This window comes from Drosophila rhopaloa, unplaced genomic scaffold (genome assembly GCF_018152115.1).
Source record: "Drosophila rhopaloa isolate 14029-0021.01 unplaced genomic scaffold, ASM1815211v1 contig_3, whole genome shotgun sequence".
Taxonomy (NCBI): Eukaryota; Metazoa; Arthropoda; class Insecta; order Diptera; family Drosophilidae; genus Drosophila; species Drosophila rhopaloa.
In genome coordinates, this window is record NW_025335123.1 from 23,517,895 (window position 1) to 23,532,503 (window position 14,609).

The 14,609-nt window shown below is 44.1% G+C and overlaps 2 protein-coding genes across 5 annotated transcripts in view; both read left to right on the plus strand.

Annotated features, from left to right (window-relative positions):
* Positions 1-97: 97 nt before the first annotated feature.
* LOC108049676 (phosphatidylinositol 4-kinase alpha) lies at positions 98-9,225 on the plus strand. 2 transcript variants are annotated; one of them, XM_017130926.1, is made up of 11 exons: positions 98-392; positions 1,050-1,263; positions 1,333-2,394; positions 2,931-2,990; positions 3,434-3,935; positions 4,001-4,987; positions 5,065-6,869; positions 6,987-7,903; positions 7,961-8,149; positions 8,213-8,459; positions 8,544-9,225. In XM_017130926.1, exons 1-11 carry the CDS (start codon positions 297-299, stop codon positions 8,927-8,929), a joined length of 6,465 nt encoding a protein of 2,154 aa, XP_016986415.1. In that variant the 5' UTR covers positions 98-296; the 3' UTR covers positions 8,930-9,225. The 2 variants fall into 2 exon arrangements, with proteins under 2 accessions (XP_016986415.1, XP_016986416.1); XM_017130927.1 differs by lacking the exon at positions 2,931-2,990.
* A 527-nt stretch (positions 9,226-9,752) lies between these two features.
* The window catches only part of LOC108049678 (protein kinase shaggy), a 52,620-nt gene continuing 47,763 nt past the window's right edge, over positions 9,753-14,609 (plus strand). Inside the window, exons 1-2 of one of the 3 annotated variants that reach the window (XM_017130934.1) lie at positions 9,772-9,850; positions 9,909-10,034. The gene's annotated coding sequence lies outside the window, so the exon portion shown is untranslated. Of the gene's footprint in view, positions 10,035-14,609 lie in introns of all 3 variants that reach the window. The other 2 variants (XM_017130933.1, XM_017130931.1) reach the window with 2 other exon arrangements.

Genomic DNA, 14,609 nt, shown 5'->3' on the forward strand with positions numbered 1-14,609 from the left:
TTCACCGTTTCATTTCCGGCGCTAACCGACCGTCGTTATTTTGACAGAAATGGCTAATTTAGCGTATTTCTCAGGCGCCGCGGTATTTGTTCGCCATCACGCGTTGGTCATATTGACAGCAAAGTAAAATAAAACGAAAATAAGTAAATTTAATAAAATTTCTTGCGAGCGAGTTGCGAAGATGACGAGCGCCTAGCGAGATTGTGCAAGCAACCAATCGAATCGAATCGAAACGAACGAACGGAGGAGCAGCTGTCCGCCAGTTGGAGGAGCTACTAGGAGCCGGAACGGGAGCGATGACGATGACCGCCTCGGATAAATACACGTACCAGCGGACCGTGCTGTGCCTGGCCCGCGTTCTGGCGGGGATTCAGCCGACTCCCTGGGAGAAGGTACATGTCCGGTAGCGTCCAGTGCTTCTGCAAATCCGCCAGTTGCCCTGGCAATCGACTTTTCGCACTGACCTTGAGCGGCGGCCGTAAAACAGACATGCGTGGGTGGTCAAGGGGGCGGTGGTGTGGGGCGCCCTTACGTTTCGCGAAGACCCCACACACAATGTGATTTTTACAACTAATTACTAACTACACATATATGTTACCACTATTTTGTTCTACAATCTGTTTAAGTTTGATAATCGTAAATTAAGCTATTGCCATATAAAATGAAAATATGTGAGATGTGATGATTCACAGTTACTTTCTATAGAGGATTGCATACACTTTTCACAAAGTTAAATAAGAAGATATCTAGTTAAAACCTCGTAAGCATGGCGAACTACTTAAGTTTATTAAAAGGTTTCATAAAATTGGATTTAACAGCACTGTAATATGACTAAATTCATAATCATATTAGCTTGACCTTAAAATTAACATACTCTCGAAATATAAAGTTCATTTGGTGCTGCAAAGCATTTTCAGCTTTATTGCGCGTAGACCTACAGTTCTAAAAAATATAATACGCATTGTTGGTGCCAGTAGGTCTGGGTTAGGTTAAGTGAATGACGTGATACACCTGTCTTATATATGGTTTCTTTTTGCTTCCCCCCACAGGTGCAGACCCTGTTCCGCTATTGCCCACAGGAGAATGCCGCCGGGGTCTTTTGTCTGGACACGCGGGCCCAGGATGCGGTGATCGCCCTAGGAATATACTATCTGGAGAGCGGATGTCAGCACGAAGGGCAGATTGTGCCCTACTTACTCCGCCTGGCCAAGTGTCTGCCCAAGGCCGTGTGGATAGACGATGCCCGGAGCAGCAAGGTCGAACGTAAGTCCAAGTCTGCTAATTGAGAAACCCACCAATTGGTATCGCAATTTTCCACTGTACATTTTCCAGGCATTCGCATTCCGTCGGCGGAAAAGTTTAGCTTCTGTTTGAATACCCTGCTCTCTGATATAGCGGCCAAATGTCCCGATTCCCGCGAAGAGATCATCCTGAACCAAGTGGAAACGCTTAGTGCTCTGGCCAATATTGTGAAGTCCAGCAAGGACAGCAGCTCCGCACCGCCTCCCATTATCCTGTGCAAGGCTACGGTGCCTTTGCTTTTTGGACTGGCTCGTTCGATGGGTCGCTATGCCAGCAATGATCCTCCCCTGCTGTGTCGCATATTTCCGCCCGAGTTGCTGCCCATCCAGAGAGGAGTTGGCCGTGATGGCACCGGATCATCGAGCAGTGCCAGTGGCACATGCGGCGGATCCTTCAGCAGCAGCGAACGCTTGGCTGGCACGCATCAATTCCGACCCATAATACCGCGCTCCATGTCGGGCAGCTTGGCGCAGACTCAAAATCCCGGCCATGACGATGCCCGGCAGCGGTGTTCGGCCGGAAAGCACCAGAAGCCCTCGCTGCACAGCTACTTCTCCGTGCCATATGATCCACGGACGCACTTCTTCACGCGATACGGCTCCAGCTTCAATCAGTTCCCCAACATGCGCGTCTGCGAATCGCCCACGAAGGGTGGCCCACGACCCTTGTATCGAGTGCCACCGTTTCCCATCCAGCATCTGCAGACCATATTTGCGGTGTCGAAGAAACTGCTGACCAAGGACACGCTGGAGCATCTGGATGAACAGGCCAGCGATATCTTCTCGCTGCACCAGATCAAGGGCTACTGCTACAAAAGCTTCTCGGAAACGCTGAACCTGGTTCTGGTAACCCTGCTGCGGGAATTGCTGCAGCATCAGGTGGACCTGCCCACGCCATTCACCAAAGATGTGCAGGAGTTTGTCAAGAGGCTGTTCCTCAACGGGCAGACGGAGCTCCAAAACAAGCAGCAGGATCAGGAGCGGGAGCGACGCGAGGAGAACGGAATCGCGGTGATCAACAAGTACAAGGTCAATGTGATGGCCAATGCGGCGTGTGTCGATCTGCTGGTTTGGGCCATTCGCGATGAAACGGGTAAGCGAAAATCCTCTACGTGGATCGACATCCTCCAGCTCAACGCTACGGCATTAATGCAAATGCAAAACGACTATCAATTAGCTATATATTATATGTATTGCAAATCAGATCGAAAGAGAGAGAGAGGGAAGTCGCTCGGTTGGCAGTTAGAGGGGGATGGCTGAAAAAATTTGAATTATATTTTATATTAATTAGTTCTTTTGTATAAACCAATCGGTTTTATTTTCTCAATTCGGAAGACTCAATATCTATATCTTGAGTTTTTAACCATTTTGAAAGACATGATTGGAAATCGATCTTCTTAAAAATCTCCAAAAACCAAATACAATTGAATTATATTTATATATTTATTTCGTATTGCCAAACCTCTTTATTTAATATATGGTAGCTAAAATAAAGGTTTTAAGCTAAATGTTACCCCTCTCTCTTTCTTTAATAGATTTTCAGTTATTTCCTTTAATTTCTTTTAGTTTCTTATAGTTTTTTTTGTTAATTTTGTTTTTTTGGTGGCCGGAACCCGGAATATGGTTCAGTTGACGTCGACTATAATGTGCCATCCCTGCAGAATGGCTTGCAATTTTTATTGAAGAAAGGTCAAGAGCAGTGTAATCCCAACTAGTTTCGATTTTTATACCCACAAAACTGATAGTTGAGGGGGAAACTACAAGTAAAATGTAGAAATTGAATGTGTTGTTGCAAAATTACCTTTACTTACAGTAAATTTTTCAAATCTTTAATTTATTTGGCTTATACAGAAAATGCGCCCAAATACAAAACTAAATTCCTGCGAAATTTGTTAAATAAATACATTCTTATACCAATTTACGGCCCTCTCTATGTGGTTTCCCCTCTTAAATGGACTACATTATATTTTGGTTTTGTGGTTTATTGTTATTTGCCTGGCCTTCGTTCGCTGCATGCTGCAACAGACCCACATCCTCCTCATCCTCTTTTTGTTCCTTGTTCCCTTGTTTGCAAACTGCTAAATTGTGTCATTATAAAGTACTAATTAATCTCTGCACATCGTTCCAAACAGAGGCGGATAAGCTGTGTGGCCGGCTGTCGCAGAAATTAAATCTGGAGCTCAGTCACAAGATCGTGATGGATCACATGCCGCTGCTGATGGTTTGTCTGGAGGGTCTGGGCAAGCTGGCCCAAAAGTTTCCCAACATTGCTGGCACCTCGATTTCGTATCTGCGTGATTTCCTGGTGGCTCCCAGTCCGATCCTGGGCAAACTTCATGACCACACCATGCAATCGTTGGCCCAGCAGAAGAAGGAAAAGGAGCTGACGCCATTTAAGATCGCGGTTCAGCACTCGGACTCGCCGTCGGCGGTCGTAATCTACGGGGAAAATCAGAAGCCACCGGGCAGCGGAACTGGACGAAGTGGTCATGCTGCCTTCGAGGCTCTGCGGGATGCGGCCATCGAGAACCTATCGATCGCCTTGAGAGCCTCCCACACCCTGGACCAGTTTTGTGTCCCAGCTTTGGTGGCCAACGTATCCAACCGACTGTTTACTGCCGAGAAGTCAGGCAGGTGGGTCAATAAGCTAAGCATCTCAACGGGTATCGATTGCATATCTAACCCATCGCACGTTTCAGTGAATCGCAAGGTGAATGCAGCAAATCCAACCTGGTTAGTCTTAACATCATTGTGATGCTGGGCCATGTGGCCGTGGCGCTAAAGGACACCTCGAAGACCACTCAGAACATCCTGCAGTTCTTCATCCAGCGATTCTGTAAAGTGCCCTCGGAACAGAACGCCTTGATAGTGGATCAACTCGGCTGCATGATCATTTCGCAGTGCGAAACCCATGTCTTCGATGAGATCATGAAGATGTTCTCCCGCGTCACTGTGCAGTCGGCATCGTTGGCCTACACATCGGATCCGGAGCACAGGAAGCAATTCCATCACGTCTCGGATGCGGTGGTCAATGCACTAGGAAATATAGCGGCCAATATCCAGGGCGATTCGGAGATGCTGGAGCTGCTGGGCAAGCTGCTGGAACTCTTTGTGCAGATCGGTTTGGATGGCGAGCGCAGCTACGACAATACGCCGGGCGCCCAGAAGGCCAGCTCACGTGCTGGTAATCTGGGCATGCTGATACCGGTGATTGCGGTACTGGTGCGCCGTCTGCCGCCGATCAAGAATCCCCGCCAGCGTCTGCACAAGCTCTTCAAAGACTTCTGGGCCTACTGTGTGGTTATGGGCTTTACCAGTGCAAGACTTTGGCCAGCGGATTGGTATCAGGGTGTCCAGCAGATAGCCGCCAAGTCACCGCTACTCATCTCGCAGACCGCCCATAAATCAGATATGAGGGAACTCAATTACACCCTGGCCATCAAGAGCGATTCGGTGAACGAGCTGCGTAGCCAGATCCTGGTTCTTTTGGAGCACTCCACGGACAATGTGGCCACGTCGATCAATAAGCTCTCCTTTGCCCAGTGCACCTATCTGCTGAGTGTCTACTGGCTGGAGATGCTGCGCGTGGAGAATGCGGACGAACCGAGTCTGGAGCCGATCATGAGCTACCTCTGCGACACGGCGCTTCAAAGGGACAAAACGGGGATCTGGCAGTGCGTGAAGTGGTAGGGTTACTGCGGTTAACACTACGACATGTAGAGCTTTCTAATGATCTCTCTTTTGTTCTATAATTTCGTTGTAGCGTTGCTGACCAGGTGTTCGAAAAGTTCCGTAATGTTCTATACGCCCACGACGAAATCCGTGAGAAGGTGCTGGAATCGCAGGCCACCCTTCTGCTAGTCTATTTCAACCACATCCACAAACCCATCCAGGTTGTGGCCGATCAGTACCTCTCCTTTCTGGTCGATCGTTTTCCCCATCTGCTTTGGAACCGCCGGGTGCTGTGGTGCATGCTGGACATCCTTCAGCTGCTGGCGTACTCCCTGAGCTTGGATCCCAACGAGGAGACGCCCACATTGCGGGTGGTGTCCACACCGTACACCCTGCAACTGATGGATTCGCTGCCGGCGAGGGAACTGCGCCTGAAGGACTTTGCCGATCGGTGTCAGGGCATCGTGAATGAGGCCATGAAGTGGGCGCCACGATCCACGCGGTCGCATCTGCAGGAGTATCCCAATCAGATCCCCACGCCCGTATTGGCGCACCACAGTGGATTGGCCCTGGCCTTCGACTCGGTGGTGAGCAGTAGTGCCCTGCACACGGGCACCATGAGCAAGCGTCCCAGTTGCGTGAACTCCGATACGCCCAGATTCGTATCGGTCTTATGCCTGCGGAGCAAATACGCCGGAGAGATAAGCGGCCTGCTGTCCGTACTTAGTGAGAAGGATAAGGCCGGATTGGCGGATCGGCTGGTCAGCGATGTGTGGGAGGCCTGTGCCGAGAAGAGCGATGCCCGGCATCGTGGGGCTCTTTGGAGGGCCACTGCCTATCTGATCATCTGCTCGGAGATCGACAGGAAACTGCTGCATGCGGTGGCCAGTTCGCAGCTGGAATTGTTCACCGAGTCGGCCATGGAAACCGCTGTCGAGTGCTGGCAATGGGTACTAACGGCCCGGCAGGATCTGGAGCTGTGCTTCATACAGGAGATGGTCAGCGCATGGCAGACGACATTCGAGAAGCGAATGGGCTTGTTTGCCTGGGAAACGGAGGTCACAAATCCCCTGGCCGCCTACGAGGGCTGCAAGTTGGTCAGCAAGCCCATACTGATTGCCCCCCATTTGATTTGGCTGCAGTTGCTCTCCGAAATGGTGGACACGGCGAAGTACTGCAATCGGGACAAAGTGGAGATGTTCTGCCTGCTGCTGCATCGATGTCTTCCCATACTGAAAAGCAGCAAGCAGAACCGGCAGGTCTCCACAGTGGGCTGTCGCTTCAAGCTACTGCAGTGCGGACTGTCGCTGCTGCAAGGCAATACCATACCCAAATCGCTGGCAAGGAATATCCTTCGTGAGCGGATCTACTCCAATGCACTGGACTACTTCTGCGGACCGCCCACGTGCCCAAATCAAAGTCGGGAGCAGTTGCTGGAGGATATAATGATACTGCTGAAATTCTGGCAGACCATGCGCAGCGAAAAGAAGCACCTGGTCACGTCCGAAGTGGGCGACTATGATCTGACCAACGCCTCCGTGAGCTCCACACAAATGCTGGCCGTGAGAAATAACCCGGAGACAGCTTCACTGATCAGTGGCAGTGGCTTGGTCAACGATTACACGCGTTCCATGAGCGCCAGTGGCAATGCGGTGGGCATGGGCGTAGGGGCGGCGGGTGGTGGGAGCAGCAGTGGCTGGTACAACACCATTCCGCACTCCACGTCCACCTTATCGAAGCGCTCGAATCGCTCCAAGCGGCTGCAGTATCAGAAGGATTCGTACGACAAGGACTACATGAAGAAACGCAATTTGATCCTTGAGCTGCTGGCCGTCGAGCTGGAGTTTCTCATCACCTGGTACAATCCCAACAGTCTGCCGGATCTTATAGTTCCTGGTGAGTCAAGTTCTTATGCCAAATACTTATCATTTATTATTAAATCGATTGTACTATAAGGCCTATTGTATTAGCTGTAAGGATAGACTAAAATCTTTACTCATGTTTCCTTTTCAGGTGAAGAACAGATCACGGAGTGGCGAAACCGGCCGTACAAGCCGAACGTTTGGCGGGATTATGCCCGACTCGCCTGGTGCTACAATCCAGCACTGGCTGTCTTCCTACCGCAGCGGATCAAGAATGCGGAGATCATCGATGAGGAGGTGTCCCGACTGGTCTGCTCCGATCCAATAGCGGTGTGCCACATCCCCGAGGCACTTAAGTACCTGTGCACCACCAAGAACCTGCTGCAGGAGAGCCCGGATCTGGTCTACATCCTGTCCTGGTCGCCGGTGACGCCCATCCATGCGCTGGCATACTTTTCGCGGCAGTATCCATCGCATCCGCTGACCGCCCAATATGCCGTGAAGACCCTCTCTTCGTATCCGGCGGAATCGGTGCTGCCGTATATTCCACAATTGGTTCAGGCACTCCGGCACGACACCATGGGCTATGTGGTGGAGTTCATCAAGAATATCTCGCGGAGATCGCAGATTGTGGCGCACCAGTTGATATGGAACATGCAGACGAACATGTACATGGACGAGGACCAGCAGCACAGGGATCCCAACCTGTACGAGGCTCTCGATCAGCTATCGCTAAGTATTATCGCTTCGTTTTCGGGCGCCGCCAAAAGGTTCTACGAGCGGGAATTCGATTTCTTTGGCAAGATAACGGCCGTCTCCGGTGAGATTCGTTCGTTTGCCAAGGGCATTGAGCGGAAGAACGCGTGTCTGGCGGCGCTCAGCAGAATCAAGGTGCAGGGCGGGTGCTATCTGCCCTCTAATCCAGAGGCCATGGTGCTGGACATTGACTATAGCAGCGGCACCCCCATGCAAAGTGCGGCCAAGGCGCCGTATCTGGCCAGGTTCCGGGTGTATCGATGCGGCATCACGGAATTGGAAACACGGGCCATGGAGGTGTCCAATAACCCGGTACGAATTTCTCCGTTGTCATGTAAAGCTTTCCCCTAAACTGTCTCTTTTAAACAGAATTCCCAGGAGGATGCAAAGATGACGCTGGGCGTAGAGTCCTGGCAAGCGGCCATCTTCAAGGTGGGCGACGATGTGCGCCAGGACATGTTGGCCCTCCAGGTGATCACCATCTTCAAGAGCATCTTCCAGCAGGTGGGACTCGATTTGTTTTTGTTTCCCTACCGCGTGGTGGCCACCGCTCCAGGGGTGAGTTCTTTACCATGATTGCTCCAAGCCTTGAGATTTTAATTGGCTTCCAAACGGTTCCAGTGCGGGGTGATCGAGTGTGTGCCGAATGCCAAGTCGCGGGATCAACTCGGCCGACAGACGGACAGTGGACTCTCTGAGTATTTCCAGCATCAGTATGGCGATGAGAGCTCCAAGGAGTTCCAGGCGGCGCGGGCCAACTTTGTGAAATCCATGGCCGCCTACTCGTTAATTGGCTATCTGCTTCAGATCAAGGATCGGCACAATGGCAACATCATGATCGACAAGGATGGCCACATCATACACATTGGTGAGCTGCAGTTTCGTGATTCTAACTTTCTAAACAACTATTATTAATATTATTAACGCCATTTAAACCCCCGTTCTTATGCAGATTTTGGCTTTATGTTCGAGTCCTCGCCAGGTGGTAATATCGGCTTCGAACCCGACATGAAGCTAACCGACGAGATGGTCATGATCATGGGCGGCAAGATGGACTCTCCGGCCTTCAAGTGGTTCTGCGAGCTGTGCGTCCAGGCCTTCCTCGCCGTTCGCCCGTACCAGGATGCGATTGTGTCCCTTGTATCCTTGATGCTGGACACCGGGCTGCCATGTTTCCGTGGACAGACAATCAACTTGCTGAAGCAACGGTTCGTGGCCACTAAGAATAACAAGGAGGCAGCCGCCCACATGCTGGCTGTCATCCGCAACTCGTACCAGAACTTCCGTACCCGTACCTACGATATGATACAGTACTACCAGAACCAGATACCCTACTAAAAAACCAAGTACAGGCGCCTCTTGTTCGTTGTTATTGGCCAAAAGACACTTGAAATATCCACAAAACTTGAAAACTGCAAACTCACAAACGGAAAATACCCCTATTCGTATTATTGTTTCGATGCCGCACCCGTATTCGTATTCCTTAATCCGCATTTCCCGAGTGTGTGTTTCTTTTTTTGTTTCGCGTACTTATAAGATGTTGAACTTTTTCCAAGATTTTACGACTCATATATACGTTATACAATATTTATAAACATTAAATCAATTATAGGGCAATATGTTATACAATGGTACAAATATGTCATTTAATGGGAATCGGATATCGTTTTTTGGTGGTTATAAACAAATTTAAACTTTTACTTAGGAAATAGCATATTTTGGTTTTAGTTTAACCGTTCTGTGTGATTGAATTAAGAAAATAAACATTTGCCAAAACTATTATGTCAAAAAAATTAAAATCAAATCGCTAATTAAATTTACTAATTTATTAGGCTTTGAAGTCTAAATATTGTAAAAATACTTAAATGGTAGCTGAAACACCACTCAATATTTTTACGCGGAGTTTGAACGTAATAGTATGAATAGTAATAGTAAAAAAAATTCAATTAAAATTTTTTGTGAACATTTAACGGTGATAATTTTAGAAACAAATTTAAATAATTTAACCGATTAAATCGATAAGAAACGACAACCAACCAGTGTTGCCAGTGGATTTCCGACAACACGGTAGTATTAAGCGATTTTTTAGTATTTATTAAGTTTTGCTAGCTGTTAACAATCGAATTTGTAATAATATCGAATAGCCATCGACTTTTCCGTAGTGTTTTTGTGTTTTCGTCGAACGGTCACACCATACGTTTACAGTCGGCCACACTTTTGTGTTATCGATAACGATAACAGATATATACAGATCTTGTTGTAAGTAAAAAAAAACTCGAGAAGAAAATTAAATAAAGTAATTAATTAATAAACGCAGCGACAAATAAGTGCCAACAAGTTCTCGTGCAAACGGAAACACACCAAAAGCAAAAAAGTGCCGCAACATACGGGAGTTTTTCCAATTTTCGCCCCCCACTTTTTTTGTGCGAAGCGAGTGTGAAAGGTACATATATACGGAAGGAAGGTGTAGCAAAAGACGAAAAAGCGTGTTTGTGTGTGTGTTGAGTAAAAGAAAGCAATCGAAAAAACGAAATGAAACGCACAAAAATGTCATGAAAAAACAGAGAAGCGTATATATTAAAGCAAAAACATAAGAAAATGAATCTAACATTAATAAGGTGTTCGAATAAATAGGCGCCGCTCTCTCAACGTGTGCCTGTGTATGTATATGTATGCGAGTGTGCGTTCGTCATTTTTCACCCCATGCGTGTTGCTTTTTTTTGTTGTGTGTGCGTTTGATTTGCCAAAGAAATGGTGGTAATTCTTGAGAAATTAAAACTGGAAAATTGCGATTTATTTTTTGTAGTACATTGCACACATACACATTGCAAGGCGAGGAAATTGCGTTACACAAGCACACCCGCTGGCTCTGCCGACGTCGCCCAGAACCTCCACTGTGGTGAACAAGTGTACGTGTGTTCATGTCCGTGTGTGTGTGTGTCGCGTGTCTCTCTCTGCGTGTGTGTGTGGGTGTGCGTGCTTTAATAATCTAATAAATTTTTTTTCGAGTGTTGCAATCTAGCGAAATAAAATAACAAATGATACCAAAGTAACAACAACATAAATAAAAAAATTGTTGCAATAAGCAAACAAACACACGCGAAAAACGAAAACTAACGAAACTGCAACTAAACTGCGCCTCTACGCCTGCGTCGACGTCGACTACGCAGCCAGCGCACAGTGGAGCAGAAAAGGCAAGTGAGTGGGTTAAGAAATATAAAAACAATAAATTCAAACTTAGAGCTTCCAAATGGAAATTTGTTTTTGGAAAAAAATAAAAAATACGTTTAAAACAATTCACTTTTGAAAGCCGACTGCATCAAATGGTTCGACTGATCCGATTAAAAAAATTACTAGTTAAAAAAAAATATATATATATGTATATACGTTTCAAGCAAATGTTAGAAAACCTTTTTTAATTAATTTAAATTTAAAATTGTTCACAATACAGCCCTTTATGTTTATATTTTCTATGTTCCAGGGCAACATATAATGATTAGTAATATTATTTTAAGAATTTCTGATTCAACATTTAATCACCTGATGAGTTGTGGGTTTTACAAAAATACGTTGGTTCGATTAAGGGGTTGACAATAGTTTAGTAGTTATTTTGAATACAGTTGGCATTTAATTTCTTTTAAAAATGACACATTTTAAGTAGTTAATTAAAATCTTTTTTACCTAGAAGTAATTTTAAAAAACGTAAATGGGATAAAAGAAAAGATTTAAAGACCTTTGTCTTTACTCGGAGAAGTGCGTCAAGTGTTTTTTTTTGCAAGTGGTGGGTCATTACTCATTTGACACGATAATTGATTGTACAGGGAATGTTCTGTAACAATAATTTTGCTCTCTTTAAAAAACGTACAGCTTCTTTATCTCAATAAAATATTATTGTGAGTAACAGAATCATGGGAAACTATTCTTCTATAAATTGAATGTTCCATCTTAAATGTATGTTTTTAAGTATAGATTGCAAAGAGTTCGTTTTATATAACAATTTAAACAAGTTTGATTCCTTGAAAGTAATATAGATTAAAATCTTGCAGATTAAATAATAAATAAATAATCCTAAAACCTAAATTTCTATATAACTTAACACAAGTTGCAACTATGTTTTTGTTGCGAGGTTTTGTTGCGAGGTGCAATTCGTATAATTTTTCAAAGAAAACTATAAAGATGTATATGAACTCAAAAGGCTTTTATGCCTTATTTTTCCTACTATATTGTTTATTGTATCTCCACTGTTATTTATTTTTGACCCTCTATGCCTGACAGAGTCGGCGTCTATGGCGACGTTTCCATAAAATTAACAGTCTGCCGGTCAAAGGAATTTAAATTAAATTGGTGCGAAAACTCTTTGTGTGTCGCGTTGCGTCTTATTGTTGTTTTTATTGCCTTATTGCTGTTTGTATTGGGCTGAATATCATTATTCTGACTGCAAAGTGCAACGTTTGCACTGAAAGTGACATTGAAAATGACGACAACAAATAGCACCCAAAACAGTCACACACATGCGTGAGAGAAGAGCCGAGGATTGAAATTTTTCTATTCTAATGATCGTCAAATTTCCTTTTTATTTTTCCTGGAACCCAATTGGCAATTATGAATGAACGGATCCAGTTCTACGAAGGTTTACTTTAGTTTTTACTATATAATCAACAAAAATATTTTTATTTTAATCTTTCTTAACGCTGCCGAAAAAAAGAAAACATTAAAATTAGTGTGCCAAATTTTTGTTTACAATTTTTAATATTTTCTATGAAGATCAGGAGGATTTTTTTGTTGTGATAAAAAATGGGGAGTTTCAATTCTGAAGTCCAGTTAAATATTATTTTATTTCAAAGGGAAGCCCCTTTTTTAAAGTTAATTATCGGTGTTGCCATACAAATTTAATGATTTGATTGCCTTTTTAAAAAGTGCGCAAATTTGTTTGCTTACATAATTTTTTATTTTTTAAACAAATATATAAGGAAATGCTTTCGCAATAATTGTAGATTGCAAGTGTGTGAGTGGGAGTGAAATGGGCTGAAAAAGGAGAGAGAGTAAGGGAACTATTGCATGCTATGCGACTGCACGACATCAACATCCCCACCCATACAAATGAACTCTAACGCCCACGAACTTTGCAGGAACACGCACACACACACTATTGAATGCCAGAGTTGTCAACTTCCTATGCACATGTGCATGTCTCACCTGGCAACGTCACTAAAAATAAAAGAAAAAAATCGGAAAACAATGAAGAGTTTAACAAAACCTGTAAAAGAGTGTTGGTTAAGTCGGGCTTCTCCTGCACAGCTGTTTTCCATCCACAAACACACATTTACTCCGGATTTTATGTTTCGTTGGCAACACTTGTTGGCGAGTGTGTGTGTCATGTCCTTCGCCTGCGCGTGACATTCCGATACTTTGTACACAATTTACACGCCGCCAACGTCTTATCGATTATTCCTTTCGTCATCGTAACCTCTTTTTTTTTAGATTTGCTTGTCAGCATTGAAAGTCTTATAGCTATAAAAATATTCTATTTTTTATGTCCCCTCTAAAAATAGCCTATAATCAAATAAATAGGATTTCTTTACTTTTTATATTGTTTTAAACTATCGATTACAAATAGTATTTCCAAATAATAAATAAAATGTGTACTTCAAAAATATAGATTATGAATAAAGTATTAGTAAATGTAATATTTCACTTAATAGTCAAAATTGGGTTTACATTAAATTATTTGTTTTTTAACTACTATTTTCCACAATTTTCGACTACTAATACTTTTTGGCGGGAGGAAAGCAGGGCTGACATCATTTAGCAGTCGTCAATCGATTGCAGTTGACATATTGGATTCGACAGTGTTGTAAAATGGTAGCAGCAGCACTAGTTGCGTTGCGTCGCAGTCGCTGCGCTGCCGACTTCGACATCCTTGCTGCTCCTTGCTGCGCTCCTGTCACCGATTTCTCTCGCTCTCTCTTTGCCACTGTTTTTCTCTTAGGCACTTGCCCCGGACTGTCTCTCAGTTTTCCTCTGCCCAGTTTGGTTCGTCAGTCTAATTCTGCCAGCAGCGGGCTCAAAATCAATGCGAATTTTCCGCGACGCCGTTTTTGTCTTTTTTTTACTACCACGCTCGGTTTTCCCCGAGCGGTTTCACTTACTTTATTTGCAAATATAAATTTTTGTTCTATAAACTCGTTTAAGTTGGCCAAAATCAGCTGATCAACATTACGTAATTGTGTGTGTGTCACGTGCGTTCCTCTCTGAAGCGTGTGTGTGTGAGTGGGTGTGACGGCTGTGGAAATTCAAAATTAGCTTTTTTTATTTAACCGGCAGCTGTAACCACGATAGAAAACTTGTGCTTAAAAAAACTATTTTTGTTGTTTTTTCTTAAGTGTGTGTCACATTTTTGTCTCTAAGACTTTAATAAAATTCACGACCAAATACTGTAAGTTTTAATATTAGGTCTATAATGTATTATTTATTTGCAAATGTTATTAGAACGTTTAAAATACCTAAAAACTTGTATGAGAAAACTAAAACAAAAGATATTCTACTGCTTTGTAAAAGTTAAAATAGTTTTGTTGTTTATATTAATAGTGTTAATAGCAATTACATAAAATAAATGTAATAAATAAAAGGAAATGGCGAGGATAACCTAATAAGATGTATTAAAATCGTTGAGGCCTTAAACCGAGGTTTGTCAACTATCGATCACTGATCTTAAAGCGACCAAAACCAAATAAAAAATCCCCTTCAAAGTAATCTATGAACACTTTTCGTTATCTACTGATACAATCGAACTGGAATTGGCCAATGGTTCTTGTTATTGTTTTAAATTGTTTCGAAACAAAAGCATGAAGTGCAAAATATGAAAAAGATTTAAAACTTCCATACATATACTGGGGCATACAGTCGATAAGATTATGATTGGGTTCTTCGTTGCTCAATTTTTTATAAGCGTATGTGTATATCATTCTTTGATATTGCTTACTGGGTTCTCCCATTGATTCTTTGTTGTAGAGAAGGA